Genomic DNA, 15,575 nt, shown 5'->3' with positions numbered 1-15,575 from the left:
TAAATTCTAAATTTTATATCCAAAATTAAAAATTCGTAATCCTAATCTTAGACACTAATTCTTTTAAAAGATCAAAATTTTTTAAGAAATAATTTTACAATAAAAAATTACTAATATTAACTAATTAAAATTTTATTTTTTAATTAAAAACTTGTTTCTATTTATTCATCACGCCCTTATCTCATTTATAGTATAAACGAGATACGTACACTCTTATTTTATTTATACTGTAAATGAGATAAGAGATACGTCCATTTTAATAAAAATGCTACAAATTGTATATTTTGAAAAATAAAATATTTATTTTATTTATTTAAAAAATTATAATTTTTGTTTATTTTTTTAAAGCGAAATATGATATAAAATTAATTTATCTAAAAGTTCAAAAACTAATTTAATAATTAAATTTTGTTGCAACTAAAGTATTCAACAATAAATTTTTTAGAAATTGCATTGGAGTATTACTATTGATAAATAATAAATTAGAGAATTTGATAGAAATTACCAAAAATTCTAACCAAGATGCGCAGCACCCTCTTGGTCTCTCCTCTCTCTGAGTCTCACTCAGCCACTCTCCTCCTTCCTCTCATCGAGCTCCCTCACTCCCTCACTTCCCTCTTTCTGGCCTCTGAACGAACACACCGAAGAACGCAGAGAAGAGAACTCGATCGCAGCTTGGAGGAAGCCCCGAAGCAGCCCTCTCTCGTCGCCGTTCCTCAAAGTCCAGCCACCGCCGCCATCCGCATTGCTACAGCTTCGGCGCAACGTCGCCCTTGTTCGCCGCGTGTCCGCCTCCTTTTTGGCCAACCCTTGTTCTCCCCTTTTTGGCCAACCCTTGTTCTCCCCTTTTTGGCCAACCCTTGTTCGAGCTGCTTAGCCCTCTGTTCGGTCCTCTACGCCGCGTGTTCGAGCCTCTGTTCCACCGCCTTTCAGCCACCGTTCAGCCATTGTTCAGCTTCCGTTCAACCATTTCCGTCGCCTTTTAAAGCTCCTCCCTTCCCTGTTCTGCTTGAATTTCAGAACTGCTCCATCCTAGGGTGATTTTTTTTCCTTCTTCTTGTTCTTTCTTGTATTAATTATTCCAGTTATTGTTTTAATTGTTGTTTTCATGATTAGTATGTTTTCTAGTTCTTATTTTGTTGTTGGTTTGCTGGAGTTTAAAATTTTAATTGTTCTTGTTATTTTGATTTTCAGTTTTAATTGATCTTATTAACTTGTTAATTTGATAAATTATTGTTTTGGTGTTGTTCTTTACCTTTTGATTGTTATATTGTGTTTTGCTGTTGTTGATTTAATAAATTGTTCATTGAGTGGAAGATGAAAACCTGCCATGTTAAAACTGCTCCTGCTATGTTAAAACTGCTCTATTGGTTTAGTATGGCTAAATCCCTGCTTCCAAAGAGATTCTAGCACCATGCTTGGACCTTCTCTCTGAGGTTGGCCCTGTGATGATTAAGGATGTAAATCTTGTGACCCACTTTAGGAATTAACTTTTTAGTTTCTTTTTTAAATTGGATATCGAAATTTTGTTTGTTGATGATAGTAATTTTGTTTGTTGATGTGTGGATATATTCTTTCATATTCCTCACTAAGTCGTAGTAATCTGTATGCCTTTGATCCCATAGCCTTTGTATTGTTGCATATTGGTAGATAGAACTTTTTATTTTCTTTTTTAAATTGGATATCGAAATTTTGTTTGTTGATGTGTGGATATATTCTTTCATATTCCTCACTAAGTCGTAGTGATCTGTATTCCTTTGATCCCATAGCCTTTGTATTGTTGCATATTGGTAGATAGAAGGTATCAAATTTTGTGACATATGGTAGTAACTATTAAGTAGAGTAGTTTATTCTTTTCTTTTCTATTATAGATATGTCGAATAGAACAATGTATATACTTTTGAAAACTAAATTGTTTCTTTTGAACCAAAATTTGGGTGATTACTCTTTTCTAAATATGCAAGCAATTCTATCTAGTTGGCCATGAAAGCTTTCATTTTCTTTCTAGTATTAGTTCGTGAATGACTTTGTTTTGCAAATAAAACAGTTGTGAAGTTACTGTGAAACAGTGGCATGGAATAGTCTCTCGCTCTTTCTCTAATTTATTTTCTATTTTTTCCTTTGGAAAATAACATATTAGGTATTTTCTTTGATTGGAATGTAGAAGATAGTATATCTTTTTATGGTTTTATTCTTTATTGTAACAAATTTTGAATAATTGTTTGTTAGTTAATCTGGAACCTTGCTGTTAGTTATTTTATTTATTATTTTATTATAAAACGGTTATTTCGGTTGAACCACGGTTGAACCGGTTGGACCAATAAATTAGAGTGGTTCAATGACCAGTTCGGTTTTCAGAACCTTGCTCAGAACCTTGCTCAGAACCCTTTTTCCTGTTGCCTCTTCTTAGCCGCCATTCCCTTCTCATTAACGAAGAGGTAGCAGCTGCAGTAGCTGCCAAAGTTCTTTACCCTCGCCAACGAAGAGGTGGACACCATACGCTGTTCCGTCTTTTGTCGTTTCATCTCTCTGCAAACGACAACAACGAACTCCGTTTTGTTTGCATCGCGTTTTGCGTTTTGCATTTCGTCCCTTTTTTAAACTCGGCTCAATGGGAAGGGTTAGTGGAGCCGAGAAGCAAGAGTTCAGTGAGATGGAGAACGCTGAATTCTCTGATTTGCAGCTAATTTGTCATGTTAGAGATGCACTTTCAGCAGTCACTTTGGTACGTAGAGCAAAATATCATTCTAGAATCTTTTTTTTATATTATTTTTCTGAAAATTAAAATGGTGGATTTTACTCATTCTTAGGGTGATAGAGAGAATTATGACGAGCTTGTTGGTTATTTGCACCGGAAAGAGAGTCTTAATCCCGATGATATTGCTCTACTTGAGGTTAGTTCTTACATTAGAGCACGTGGAGATTGTGACATTATATATACATTTTTTATTTGTGCTAATAGATAGTGCTGACAATGATGTTGTGATAATATTTGATTTGATGATGGTTACAGACAACTTTGAAGGCACTCTCTGGAACAGTCTCATGCATAGATTCTGTTCATCACGAATCTCTTCTTTCTGCAGTAAGTTCTTTTTCACATTGGACTTGTTGCTTGTGTTTATGTTTATCTTGTGCTTGAAGTGTGGAACTTGTTAATGTTGGAAGGAAATGGACAATTTATAAAGATATAGTTGTTCTCACTGAAATTGTTTTTGCCAGGTTTATAGAATGAGCCTGTGGAATTATGGAACTTCTATTATGGATGCACTGATTGAGCTGATTGTATCCTTGGTACGTGTTTCCTTTTTGTTTTTTCCCCTTTTATCTGTGTTATTAGGAGCCATTTGCAGAGTTTTAATGTTCTATAAAGCTTGTTTGACTTTTCTTTTCTTTTTTACCCTATTTGAAGGCTGCTTCGAATGGGAAATATATTGATTGGTCTTTGGAGTTGCTTGTGAATAACTTCACTCCCCCTTATCACCTCATGGATAGTTTGAAGCAGGAGAGTGGAATTGAAAAGAAGAATAAAGTTCTGTCTCGTGTGCATGCTGCTTTTGAAGCCATAGCTGTTTTGGTGCCTCTTGCGCCTTTGCGACTGTCTCCAATAGTTGTCCAGAGGATGCCCTTAATCTACAGTAAGGGACCGGTGAGTTCAAATTCCACTTCCATCCACTGCCATCGGAAGTGTTTAAGCAACTGCTTTATGCTAGTTGCTGCTCCATTTTGTGAATTTCTTGTGTTGTATGTGATGGACTGTCAACTTGGTTGATGGCAATTAGCATCCATCTAAGCTTCATTTTTGTTTTACAATGTGGAGGCATTATTTACTCTTGCACTCTGAAATATGTCGGGTTGCTCCAGTAATCATTTACATGCTTTTGTTGTATGCATTTTGATGCCAAAACAATATAAGGAAACCAATATATTAATTTGAGGAGCATTTCTAATTATCGGATTTCTTTTATTTAGCTTTTCAACATATGTAAGAAGAACTAATTCAATAATTGCAGTATTTTGTCGAAGTTTAACTTGCATCTTATGATACTTGTAGGAGATTCTCATGTACGTGGAGAACATGTTAAAGCTGGAAAGTGGTGCAATTGGAGAAATTGTTGGCGTTACGATGCTGCCTGCTATTGTAGATAGGTTGATAGAACTTGATGTATGTTGGTTAAGTCACCCTTTAAGTTTTCGTTAAAAGAAAAGTGAGGGCAGTTGACCATTAAATTAATCTCATTTGATCTATTTTCAGGTTGAAATTGGATGGGATGGCCTCTTGCAGGAAGATGCCAAAGGCATATTTGAAATGGAATTAGAGGATGCCGAATTTGCGGATGGGGATGGGGATGGGGATGATAATATGGTATGGTCCAAAATTTTTAATTTTGGGTTCATCTTGATGTCTCTTTTTTTGTAAAATAGTATTTTGAAAATTAAGGCTAGGGAGTTGGATTCTTCTGGTTTCAAACTTTGGTATACAGGAAAGGTGAAGAATAGGAATGGAGTTGGAATAATTGTGGATAAGCAGTGGAAGAAGGACGTAGTTGATGTCAAGAGGGTGGGAGATCGGATCATCTCTATCAAACTTGTGGTGGAGGGAGGTGCTTTTCATGTGATTAGCGCCTGTGCACCGCAAGTGGGTTCGGACGAACAACACAAGATAAGGTTTTGGGAGGATCTAGAGAGTTTAGTTCAAGGCATATCTTTGGGAGATAAGATTTTCTTAGGAGGAGATTTAAATGGCCATGTTGGGAGAGAAGTGACTGGATATGGGAGTATTCACGGAGGCCATGGTTTCGGGGTGATCAATGCCGAGGGTAAAACTATTTTGGACTTTTCCTCAACTTTTGATCTTCTCATCGCAAATACATGTTTTAAAAAGAGAGACGAACATCTTATAACCTATAAGAGTGGCATGACAAGCTCTCAAATCGACTTCTTCTTGTTGAGGAGAGTCGACCGGAAATTTTGCATTAACTGTAAAATTATCCCGGGAGAGAGTTTGACAACACAACATAGGGTGCTCGTCATGGATTTTCGCGTTGAGCAAAAGTTGAGGAAAAGACATCATACGAAGAATCCAAGGACGAGGTGGTGGCGGATGAAAGGTGAGGAACAAAGAAGCTTCCTAAGACGGGTAGGAGAAGAGGCAAGGTGGGATGGGAATGGAAGCGCGGAAGAGATGTGGAGGGAGATGGCAGAAGTTATTAGAAGAACAGCAAAAGAAAGTTTTGGTGAATCTAAAGGAATAGGACCAAGAGACAAGGAGTCCTGGTGGTGGAATGCGAGTATACAAGAAAAGATAAAGATAAAAAGAGAATGCTTTAAAGAGTGGTCTTTATGCCGCAATGCAGATAACTGGGAAAAATATAAGGCAGCTAAGAAAGAGACAAAAGTGGCTGTAAGTGAAGCAAGAACAAGAGCATATGAGGGTCTCTACCAGTCTTTGGATACGAAAGAAGGAGAAAAAGGTATATATAGAATTGCAAAGAGCCGGGAAAGAAGAACGAGAGATTTGGATCAGGTTAAGTGCATAAAGGATAAGGATGGAGAGGTGTTGGCTCAAGAGGAGAAGATTAATGAAAGGTGGAAGAGCTACTTCTACGAGTTATTTAATGAGGGACAGAAGACTCTTCCGAGCCTTGGTCGATTATGCACAAGGGAAGAAGATCAAAACTTTGACTACTATCGAAGGATTCGAGACTTTGAGGTAAAAGAGGCTCTAAAGCAGATGAAAAATGGCAGGGCAGTAGGACCTGATAATATCCCGATTGAGGTTTGGAAGGGTCTTGGAGGAAAAGGCATCAACTGGTTAACCAAGCTTTTTAATGAGATTTTAAGGTCAAAGAAGATGCCTGATGAGTGGAGAAAGAGCACCTTGGTACCTATCTACAAGAATAAGGGGGATATACAAAGTTGCGGAAATTATAGAGGGATTAAGCTTATGAGTCATACTATGAAGTTATGGGAAAGGGTGATAGAACGGAAGTTGAGAAAAGAGACACAAGTAACAGATAACCAATTTGGATTTATGCCAGGCAGATCTACCACTGAAGCGATATACCTATTAAGAAGGATGATGGAGAGGTATCGTAGTAATAAAAGGGATCTATACATGGTGTTTATTGATTTGGAAAAAGCGTATGATAGGGTACCAAGGGAGGTCTTATGGAAGGTTTTAGAAAAGAGGAGAGTAAGGATCGCATATATTCGGGCAATTAAAGACATGTATGATGGGGTCACAACTAGTGTGAAGACTCAAGGTGGTGTGACAGAGGAATTCCCTATTGGTATAGGATTACACCAGGGATCATCCTTAAGTCCATACCTTTTCACATTAGTCTTGGAAGTACTCACAGAGCACATCCAAGAGCCTGTGCCATGGTGCATGCTTTTTGCCGATGATATCGTCCTTATGGGAGAGTCAAGGGAAGACCTAAATAAGAAGTTGGAGTTATGGAGAGAAGCTCTAGAAGTGTATGGTCTGTGCATAAGCCGTAGCAAGACGGAATATATGGAATGTAAGTTCAGTCTGAGAAGGGAAAACTCCAATATAGAGGTGAAAATTGGAGAGAACACCTTACGAAAAGTTAAAAGTTTTAAGTATCTTGGGTGCATCATACAGGATAATGGAGAGATTGAACATGATGTAAATCATAGGATCCAAGCAGGTTGGTCAAAATGGCGGAGTGCATCTGGTTTTATATGCGACAAAAAAGTGCCTTTAAAACTTAAAGGTAAATTCTATCGTACCGCTATAAGACCGGCTATGCTGTATGGTACGGAGTGTTGGGCGGCTAAAGGAGAGCACGAACATAAGCTGAGTGTGGCAGAGATGAAGATGTTGAGATGGATGAGTGGTCACACGCGATTGGATAAAATAAGGAATGAAGATATAAGGGAGAGAGTTGGAGTAGCACCCATTGTGGAAAAGATGGTTGAATCGCGTCTCAGGTGGTTTGGACATGTGAGAAGAAGACCGATAGAACATCCAGTCAGGAGGGTGGATGAGATGGAAGATGGACAAAGGGCGAAAGGCAGAGGAAGACCTAAGAAGACCATCCATGAGGTGGTCAAACGAGATCTACATGTAAACGGTCTCTCTGTAGACATGATACATGACAGAGCACAATGGCGTCGTTTGATTCATGTAGCCGACCCCACTTAGTGGGACAAGGCTTTGTTGTTGTTGTTGTAGTATTTTGAAAATTAAGAAGATGCTCCTCTTAATTGGTTAGATAAAAAAAAATGAAATTAAGATTTCGGCAGGGGGAATCTCTTACTCTGTTTAACCTTCATTGTCTATGATATAGAGTGTGCGTTTGTGCGTTATCTAGTAGAGTTTTGATAATTTGCATTCCACCTCTTATGCTTTGTGAAATGAAAAGATTGGATGAGGTTGTTATTATTGCCTCATGGTTCCATAGTCATCCATTGATGCTAGTTCATGCTGCTGAAATGGTGCTTGCTAGAGTAATATGGAGGTGTGAAAGACACTTCTTTTTGCAAATTCTCTGTCTGAAGTTTGATATTTCATCTCCTGCCTCTTTTTATTGGTTTTATATGTTGTGTCATGGAACATGGACAATGATCTGCCTGTAAATTTAATTAGCCATATATTCTTCTGATTAATTCAATCATTTCACTATTGGATGACCTGAAACACAATTACCCACCAAATTTTGTCCTCTTCAATACATCTGTTAGCAATTTCTTAGCAAGAGATTTAAGATGGATGGTGATGGGAAACAGGAAGATTGAAGTTTATCATTCTGAAATGCAAGTTGTGGTCAATCTGACATAGGTTGGTGTTTCGATTGTGATTTTGTCAGAGCATCCCTGTATGTATGTTTATAAGGCTGTGGAAGCAGCCATTAGCCCTATCAAACTATGAAAAGCCTTATTCTGGTGTTTGCCTGTTTCAGGCTAACATGTCAAGCTGATTGTATTCAGGCTTGGCTTGATCAGGCTGTGGGTGTAGTTAAGTGGCTTTGTGAAGTGGCAAAACTTCATATGGTGAACTCAGGTACTCTAACTCTCTGTATATCATATACCAAGTTGGAATCGAGTTGTCCATGATGAGTAATTTTTTAACCATACTAGATATGTCCTATACATGTCTCAATTGCAATGTTTTGAGCTGTCAATATGGAAGACTGAAATTTGTTCTGGTCATTGTGATATTTTCTAGATTTGAGATACGTGTAAAGATGTTCTGCTTTCGATTTTTTGTGAATCTATATACCACTGTTTTTTCTCCCGTATTTGGGAGCGGGGAGATAAATACTTCGTAACTTCATGCATTGTCACTTTGAATGGATTCAAACTTCTGAACTTCTACTGCACCCAATGTTCAAAGTCTAACACAACTCTTAGGCTTTGTTTGTTTGAGAAGAAAATGGAAGGAAAGAAAAGGGAGGAAAGGAAATTGGAAGGAAAATGATTATTTTCTATTGTTTGGTTGAAGAGAAAAATTGGAAGGGAAAAGTTGAATAGGATAAAAAAGTTGATGGGACCTGCCAAATTTTTTCTCTCCAATATTGGATGGAAAAGTGATGGAAAACATATTATGTTTCTCTACTTTCAATATTACCCTTTCTCTTTTTTCAATATATTTTATAATACAAGGATAAAATTGTCTTTTTATAACATTTCTTTCCTTCTTATTTTCCTTTCATCCAACCATATCTTTAAAGCACAAAGGGTTATATTACTACTATCTTTAGGCAAGAGGCACCAATACTGTCTGCTTGCTTAAGAAAGGTGTTGATATTGTTTAAAGAAAAATAGAGCCTCGTAAATATTGGCAGTTGTATTCAGAAAGTGATTAGAATGATTGTTTATATAGGAAAGAGACCAAGAAAGCAGCTCGGCCATAGAGTTATCTCTTCTGCCATAAACTACAATTCCCAAGAAGGGAAGTCTTTGTGCAGTAAACTTGTAGTGGACAGGTGTTAGTGCTAAATACGTAGTATACAATTTGGAATCACATTTCCGTATACAATTTAGAAAAGTTACGATATGATACTAATTAGAGTTTTGCCAGTTCATCATTTTTCCTTTAGCAGTGATCATTTGAGCTCTCCCTTTATAGTACTCCCTCAGCTTTAAAGTTCATTAACCTAAGATCATGGATGAAACTCCTTCCTGTCATGGCAATGCCATGCTCATGCATTAGATTTGAATCTTTGTTCTGCAGTCAGCTCACTGTTAATTTTTCAGCCAACTTCTGTGTGAATTGCAAGGTTTTGAAAGATGAATGTAGTTAGGTTCTATTAGGCTATTGGCTCATCTATGAGCAATATATTTCCAACTTTTATTCATTATGTACTTCCTCAAATTTACAACATATGTTAGTTGCCAGTCTATATATCATTTTATTAATGGAAATATGTGTCCAAGATTTTGTCTTCACTTGTGTGTGTTTCACAATATCATATATCTTATGTGCTGCCTTGTGGTTGTTTTTTATTTTATTTACAGCCTGCTGCAGAATATTTAAATAGGAAAACTTTGGAGGGGAACACAATTGCTGAGAAATTAGATAGCTTGATTGAGCTTACTTTTTTGCATCTCGAGTCCTGTCAAAGCAGTGGCCGTTTGTCTGAGGTGTTTTCTGGACATTACATATAGTTGCTTTAATTACTTTGTATTATATACTTAACATCTAATCATCTATATGTTCATTAAATTATTAATTAGGTATTTGATGTTCTACTGAGATCATTTCAAAGGACTATTTTGAATGCCTACAAGTCAAAGTTCACCCAGGTACGCTTCTCTCTCTCTCTCTCTCTCTCTCTCTCTCTCTCTCTGCTGTTTAAAGTTGGTAATGCTTTGTGAAATACATTATCAATGCCTTTATTTTGTTGCAGTTTGTGGTGTTCTATGCATGTGCACTGGATCCTGAAGATTGTGGTGTGAAGTTTGCCATGGTTCTTACAGATATGTTTCTTAGCAATGTTAATCCCCCCAATACTAGGTAAAATTGATTTTACATTGTGGCCGAAACTTGAAATTAAAGTTCAAGTGCCTGTCAGCACCAATTGATGAACTCTTAAATTTTTTGCGCCCCTTTATTGTGAAGTGTCGTAATTGATGATAGTGTCGTCATTTGTATTTTTTATTTTTGATTGATCATTTTTTAACTGTAAATGATCTAATGCTTATCAAATGGGGCCCCTTAGCAGCTTATTATATAATTTAATTATTTAATTGAACTTAAAAGATTGACTGTTCTCCTTTTTATTGAATTATTTGTTGTTTTAACATCATTTTGTGAAAGATGAGCATTGTATAGACTTCACATATGAGTATATGACATTGCTAGTTTTTTTCATTTATCGCAGGATGAGTGCTGTTGCTTATCTTGCTAGTTATTTGTCCCGTGCAAAGTTTGTTTCAGCTGCATTGGTTGCTAGCATCTTACAAAGGTTTGGGATCTTCTTGTTTCCTTGCATTGCCAAATTTTTCCTGTCTTATCATATAACATAGGAAATAGAGCTAACTTGATGTGATCATCTTTCAATGAGGTTTCAGATTGGTTGATTGGTGTCTTAACTATTGCCAGTCACATGATTCCGTTATGAACCTGCGAGCACATCAAGTTTTTTATTCTGGTTGTCAGGTATGCCGATTAGCATTTGACCTTCTATTCTTGCACGTGGTGATGGAAGGGCTATAAATCTGATGTCTTGACATTAATTGGGCAAGTAATGCAGCAGGAATTATGTTATAACATTCTAAAAATTCTCTTTAAAACTAGGTATAATTAATTTCTAGAAATATTTAAAAGAATTCTTAATTTAGGAATTAAGGGGATGCATGGCCGAAATTGTTAGGAAGATAAATCATTTGCCATGGTTTGAAAGCTTCCTGTTAGTGTATCCTTTGATATGTGCTTTTGAGCCCTCAATCCTCTGCTGTTTATTGTAAGCAATTGGTTTGGTTTGGCTACCTTACAAATTATTTTAACCTGGTTAGAAAACCTAAGTATTTCTGTGAACAATCATTCATGTTGTTGCTATCATGTTTTTTTATTTTTATGCTTAATTTCTTTTGGTAGATAATTTGGATTTTGGTGTTCATAAGCTTGTTTTTGTGAGCAGGCTCTCATGTACATGCTGTGTTTTCGAATGAGATCTCTGATGGATGCTCCAAGGCTCAAAATGCAACTTCTAAATATGCCCATGGAGCCAATCTTGCAACATAAATTGAATCCTTTGAAGGTAATGAACTTCTCAAAAGCTATCATGGTTTATAGAGTATAACATGCTAAGATTTTATGGATAGTGATATAGTCGCTGAAGACTGGAATGATTTTGGTTAATTATTGTTATTTTGCTCCGACCTTGATTATTCTATCTAAAATGTATAATTAAGCTGACATTTTTCCAACAGGTTTGTCTACCTACTGTAGTAGTGGAATTCCTAAGACAAGCAAAGGCTGCTAAGCTCTTCATGACATCAGAATCATTTGCCTTTGATGATATGCTCGAATCTGATCTTTCGAGGGCATTTGGTGGGATAGATAGGCTCGACGCGTTCTTTCCTTTTGATCCTTGTTTACTGAAGAAAAGTGAAAGGTTTGTAAGCTAGTTCTATGAAGGAAAAAAATCGACAGATTTGTCCAAACTTTTTTCCTAGTTTAGTTGTTGATGCTGCTTCTTCTGCCTTCCACTCTAAATTCCGTTGCTGTTTACAGTTATATACGGCCACATTTTGCTCGCTGGTCAAAGATCAAATGTGATGGTGCCAACGATGGCGACCTCAGTGAAAGTGGCAGTGATGCATCCGATGACGAATTTGTCGACATGAATGAGAATGATATGATTGAAGATGACATGACAGTGAGTGTACAAGCAGGTTTGGATTTCGACCCCGACTTGAATAGAATGTCTATCACGCCCAAGAACAAGTTTCTGTTACATTTTCAACAGCAAAACGCAAGAATGCCCGCAAGAATCAGACCATCCACTAGTCCAGAGTCTTTGTAATGAAATTCTTGTGGCGAAAAACATGTCAATTTTGCAATGTTTTGGCGTGGCAGGATTAGGAAGTCTATGTTGGTGTTCTTTATAGTGAAGAAAACGGGGGAGCATTGTGCAGTGTTTTGGGGTATTTTCCCCATATTCAGGGCAATTGTAAGTGTAGTTTTTAACTTATGTTCACTTTGTGCTGCCTATTAAGAAAATGAGCAGAGTAGCCAACATTTTTAGGATTCCGCTCGTCGTCACTATCTTGTAAATTGTAATAGTAGTGTTTCAAAATTAACTATTTTTTTTTGGACGGGAAAATTAACTACTTGAAAGTAATATTATTTATTTACTTCAAAATATATGGGCCTTTTGCCTTAGAAGTTGTGCCGTTCGTTGGGTTTCGTATTTTTGGTACCCACAATAAAATTCTAGTGAAAGGAAGGAATACGTCCTTCTTTGAAATGTGGAAGTTCTACCTTCTTTTATTTACATAGCCGTACTTAATTTATTTTCTTTAGACCATTGTAGTCTTGTATTTGTGAAATTTTTAGGGTGTTTTGTATTTTTTGTATTTTTTCGCTAAAATTTCACTCTATTTTTGTTACGTAACTCAACCGATGACTTTAAAATATGTGAAATGCTAGTGGAAAAAAAAGTTGATTAGAGCTCAAATGTAAAATGAAAAATATAAGTATTGGTGAAAATTTACATCCGGTTGTTATCATGTAAAGCTTTTAGGGGAGAATTAGATAATTTGATATATTTAACTAAATTATTATCTAACGGATTTTTAACTATTAATTTTACATAAAACCAATTGCATCCGAGTCTTTATCACAAGTAAAAGACATTAATTATTTACCATTTTATCTTATTTCAGTTGCAAATAAAAATATATGTTTTCAAAAACTTCAAAAATAAAAATATATAAAACCTCAAATAATAAAAGAAGCAATATCGTGTTAAACCAAATCAATTATATTACAAAATGATTTTTTTTAAAGAAGAAAAGAACAAAAAAATGTTAGTATAATTATCTAGAATTATAGGAACAATTATAGATAGAGAAGATGATTTTTTTTTTTAAATAAAGAAGAGCATAAAAAAATTATTAATAAAATTAGAATGACTTTCTAACATTTATTTCGAGTGTTTTTGAATTTGAGCTCGTTTTAAAAATATAAAAACTTTTGTTGAAAATAAGTGAATACAAAATAATGAATTGGGGTAAATTTATAAATAATTTTGGCAATTCCATTGAATGGAGCTCTCCATGAGAGTTCCATCAAATACTTTACCAACTTTCCAATATGGTGAGGATCATGAAAGTTGGGGTCTTGGGGAAAAAGAGATTTAAAGACATGTGGTTCGGTACCACTGCATAATTGTGATAAAATGGAATAAACCTTTTGAAGCTTCGAATATTATGTAAAGGGAAGATATATCTATGGATGGTGCATGCAATTTGTAAGTTGCATGTCATTTGATTAGCTGAGGTAAAATCTGCGTCGTTCATGTTACCAAATATCATCGGCCATTGTCTGGGTATCATAAATTTAGCATAATGAACCTATCATTTGCAAATTAAAATTTTGCTTATAAGTACTCTAAAAATATTATTTATATATATATACACACACGTAAACGTCATGTGTAGCACGAGTTGGAAGCTTTATTTTGTCATGGGCACTTTTTTAAGTATTTTTTTTTTATGAAAAATACTATATGTCCTTTAAAATTCAGTTTTTAATTAACTTTTTAATTTAAAATAATATTATTTAATTAAATTTTAATTAAAATATATTCTTAATTTGTAGTTAGATAGGTTAGTAATTAAAATAAATTTAAATTTTAAATACTAGAATTTCTCTGAGGACTTACACATTTTATAAAGTAGTTATTCTAACATTTTTTTATTCTCTCTGTACATTCTTCTTTCTCTTGTACGCTCTTTTCGTCTTTTCTCTCTCTCACGTTTTTCAAAAAAATTTTCATAGAAAAATACTACTCTTCTATAAATAAATTTACTATTTCATACTTAATATTTTATTATTATTAGATGAGTTGTGTTATTTTGTTCCTATTTGACTTAAATGACTATGCATACTAACTCAAAACTTATTCATGATCATTGTCGAATGAAATTTTAATAAGATTATATCAACATTTGAATTAAACAATAAATGAATTATCAGTCAAATGCATGAATATTATTTTCTTCTTTTTCTTTTTTCTTTCTTTCTTTTAATTTTTTAATTTTTATCTCTAGAATGATTAGAGAAGACCACCCACATAAAATTATTAGACCGAATTAAAGATAAATAAAGGAACAATTACATATATAAAATTATTAAGTTATCCAAAAAATATTTTTAAAATATATCCAAAATCATAAACCTAAAATTTAAATTTAAATTTAAACATTAAAAATAAAATTAATTTTTTATATCTTATTTGATTAAAGTTCATCTAATATTTTTTTTAATAGTTAGAATTTTTTCTTACTTATTTGAATATTAATGCTTTAAAAATTATTAAAATGTACGTAAAAATTCGTTTTTGTTTTCAATTATAACACATTTAAAATTATTAAGTGAAACACAAAATATTTTTAAAATACATCTAAAATTATAAATAAAAAATTTAAATTTAAACGTTAAATATAAAATTAATTTTTTTTATATCTTATTCGATAAAAACTCATCTAATATTTCTTCTTTTTATTATTAGTTGGATTTTATCTTTACTTATTTGAACATTAACGCTTTTAAAATTATTAAAATATATATTTGTAAAAATTGGTTATTTTTTTCAGTTATTACACATATAAAATTATTAACTTATCTACAAAATATGTTTGAAACACATCCAAAATCATAAATCTAAAATTTAAATTTAAACGTTAAAAATAAAATTAATTTTTTTATATCTTATTCAATAAAAACGTATCTAATATTTTTTATTTTTTATTAACGTTTTTAAAATTATTAAAATGAATAATTAAGCTAAGTTTTTTAGATCTTATTCAATAAAAGTATATCTAACATATTAGTTTAAAATATGATCTCTTGTAGTGTGGGTTAATAATTAAAACCCTTAAAGATTTACTTTTTGGATTTTAAAATTAAAATCTTTAATTTTACTGAATTTAATTTTTGAATGTGTATTTAAATGATAATTTGTTAATAATTAAAAATGCTAAAACTGAAACAGAAATTTTAAATTTTAAATTTTAGTTTTATTTAATTTGTATTTTAAATGTGTATTTAATTTTAAAAAGACACTGAATTTATTTAAATGTGCTTGTTTTAATTTTTTTAAATTATTATAATAAAAAGTTGAATAATGGATCACATTTAAAAGATACCTAGTCATACTTTTTTTTTTTTATTATGAGAGACTATTTTAAGGGACTAATTAGTTTAAGCATTTTCATTTTTATTTTCAAAAAAATGAAAATAAGACATAAAAATATAATTGATTAAACATTTTAAAAATCTTTTTCACGAAAATATTTTCAAAAAAATAGAACAAAATTAAAAATGCTATTTTCATGTTTTAAGTCTTTTTAGTTTTAACTTTTAAAAATGTTTT

At 33.5% G+C, this 15,575-nt stretch overlaps 1 protein-coding gene across 2 annotated transcripts; it reads left to right on the top strand.

Annotated features, from left to right (window-relative positions):
- The first annotated feature begins 492 nt into the window (after window positions 1–492).
- LOC112802607 (uncharacterized) lies at window positions 493–12,338 on the top strand. 2 transcript variants are annotated; one of them, XM_025845882.2, is made up of 16 exons: window positions 493–1,037; window positions 2,359–2,725; window positions 2,811–2,894; window positions 3,014–3,085; window positions 3,223–3,294; window positions 3,413–3,649; window positions 4,055–4,165; window positions 4,256–4,366; window positions 9,487–9,612; window positions 9,706–9,774; window positions 9,879–9,985; window positions 10,353–10,436; window positions 10,543–10,630; window positions 11,112–11,231; window positions 11,404–11,588; window positions 11,708–12,338. In XM_025845882.2, exons 2-16 carry the CDS (start codon window positions 2,612–2,614, stop codon window positions 11,997–11,999), a joined length of 1,872 nt encoding a protein of 623 aa, XP_025701667.1. In that variant the 5' UTR covers window positions 493–1,037; window positions 2,359–2,611; the 3' UTR covers window positions 12,000–12,338. The 2 variants fall into 2 exon arrangements, with proteins under 2 accessions (XP_025701667.1, XP_025701668.1); XM_025845883.2 differs by having other exon boundaries at window positions 494–1,037; window positions 2,411–2,725.
- Window positions 12,339–15,575: the final 3,237 nt, after the last annotated feature.

This window comes from Arachis hypogaea, chromosome 5, assembly GCF_003086295.3.
Source record: "Arachis hypogaea cultivar Tifrunner chromosome 5, arahy.Tifrunner.gnm2.J5K5, whole genome shotgun sequence".
NCBI classification, from domain to species: Eukaryota; Viridiplantae; Streptophyta; class Magnoliopsida; order Fabales; family Fabaceae; genus Arachis; species Arachis hypogaea.
This window is presented reverse-complemented; position numbering and strand designations above follow the sequence as displayed.

Excerpts from the sequence above, each read along its gene's own strand:
- LOC112802607 (XM_025845882.2), top strand. The coding sequence starts at position 2,612 with ATGGGAAGGGTTAGTGGAGCCGAGAAGCAAGAGTTCAGTGAGATGGAG. Across the intron at positions 3,295-3,412 it reads TTGAGCTGATTGTATCCTTG|GCTGCTTCGAATGGGAAATA; the intron begins GTACGTGTTTCC and ends CCCTATTTGAAG. Across the intron at positions 4,166-4,255 it reads ATAGGTTGATAGAACTTGAT|GTTGAAATTGGATGGGATGG; the intron begins GTATGTTGGTTA and ends ATCTATTTTCAG.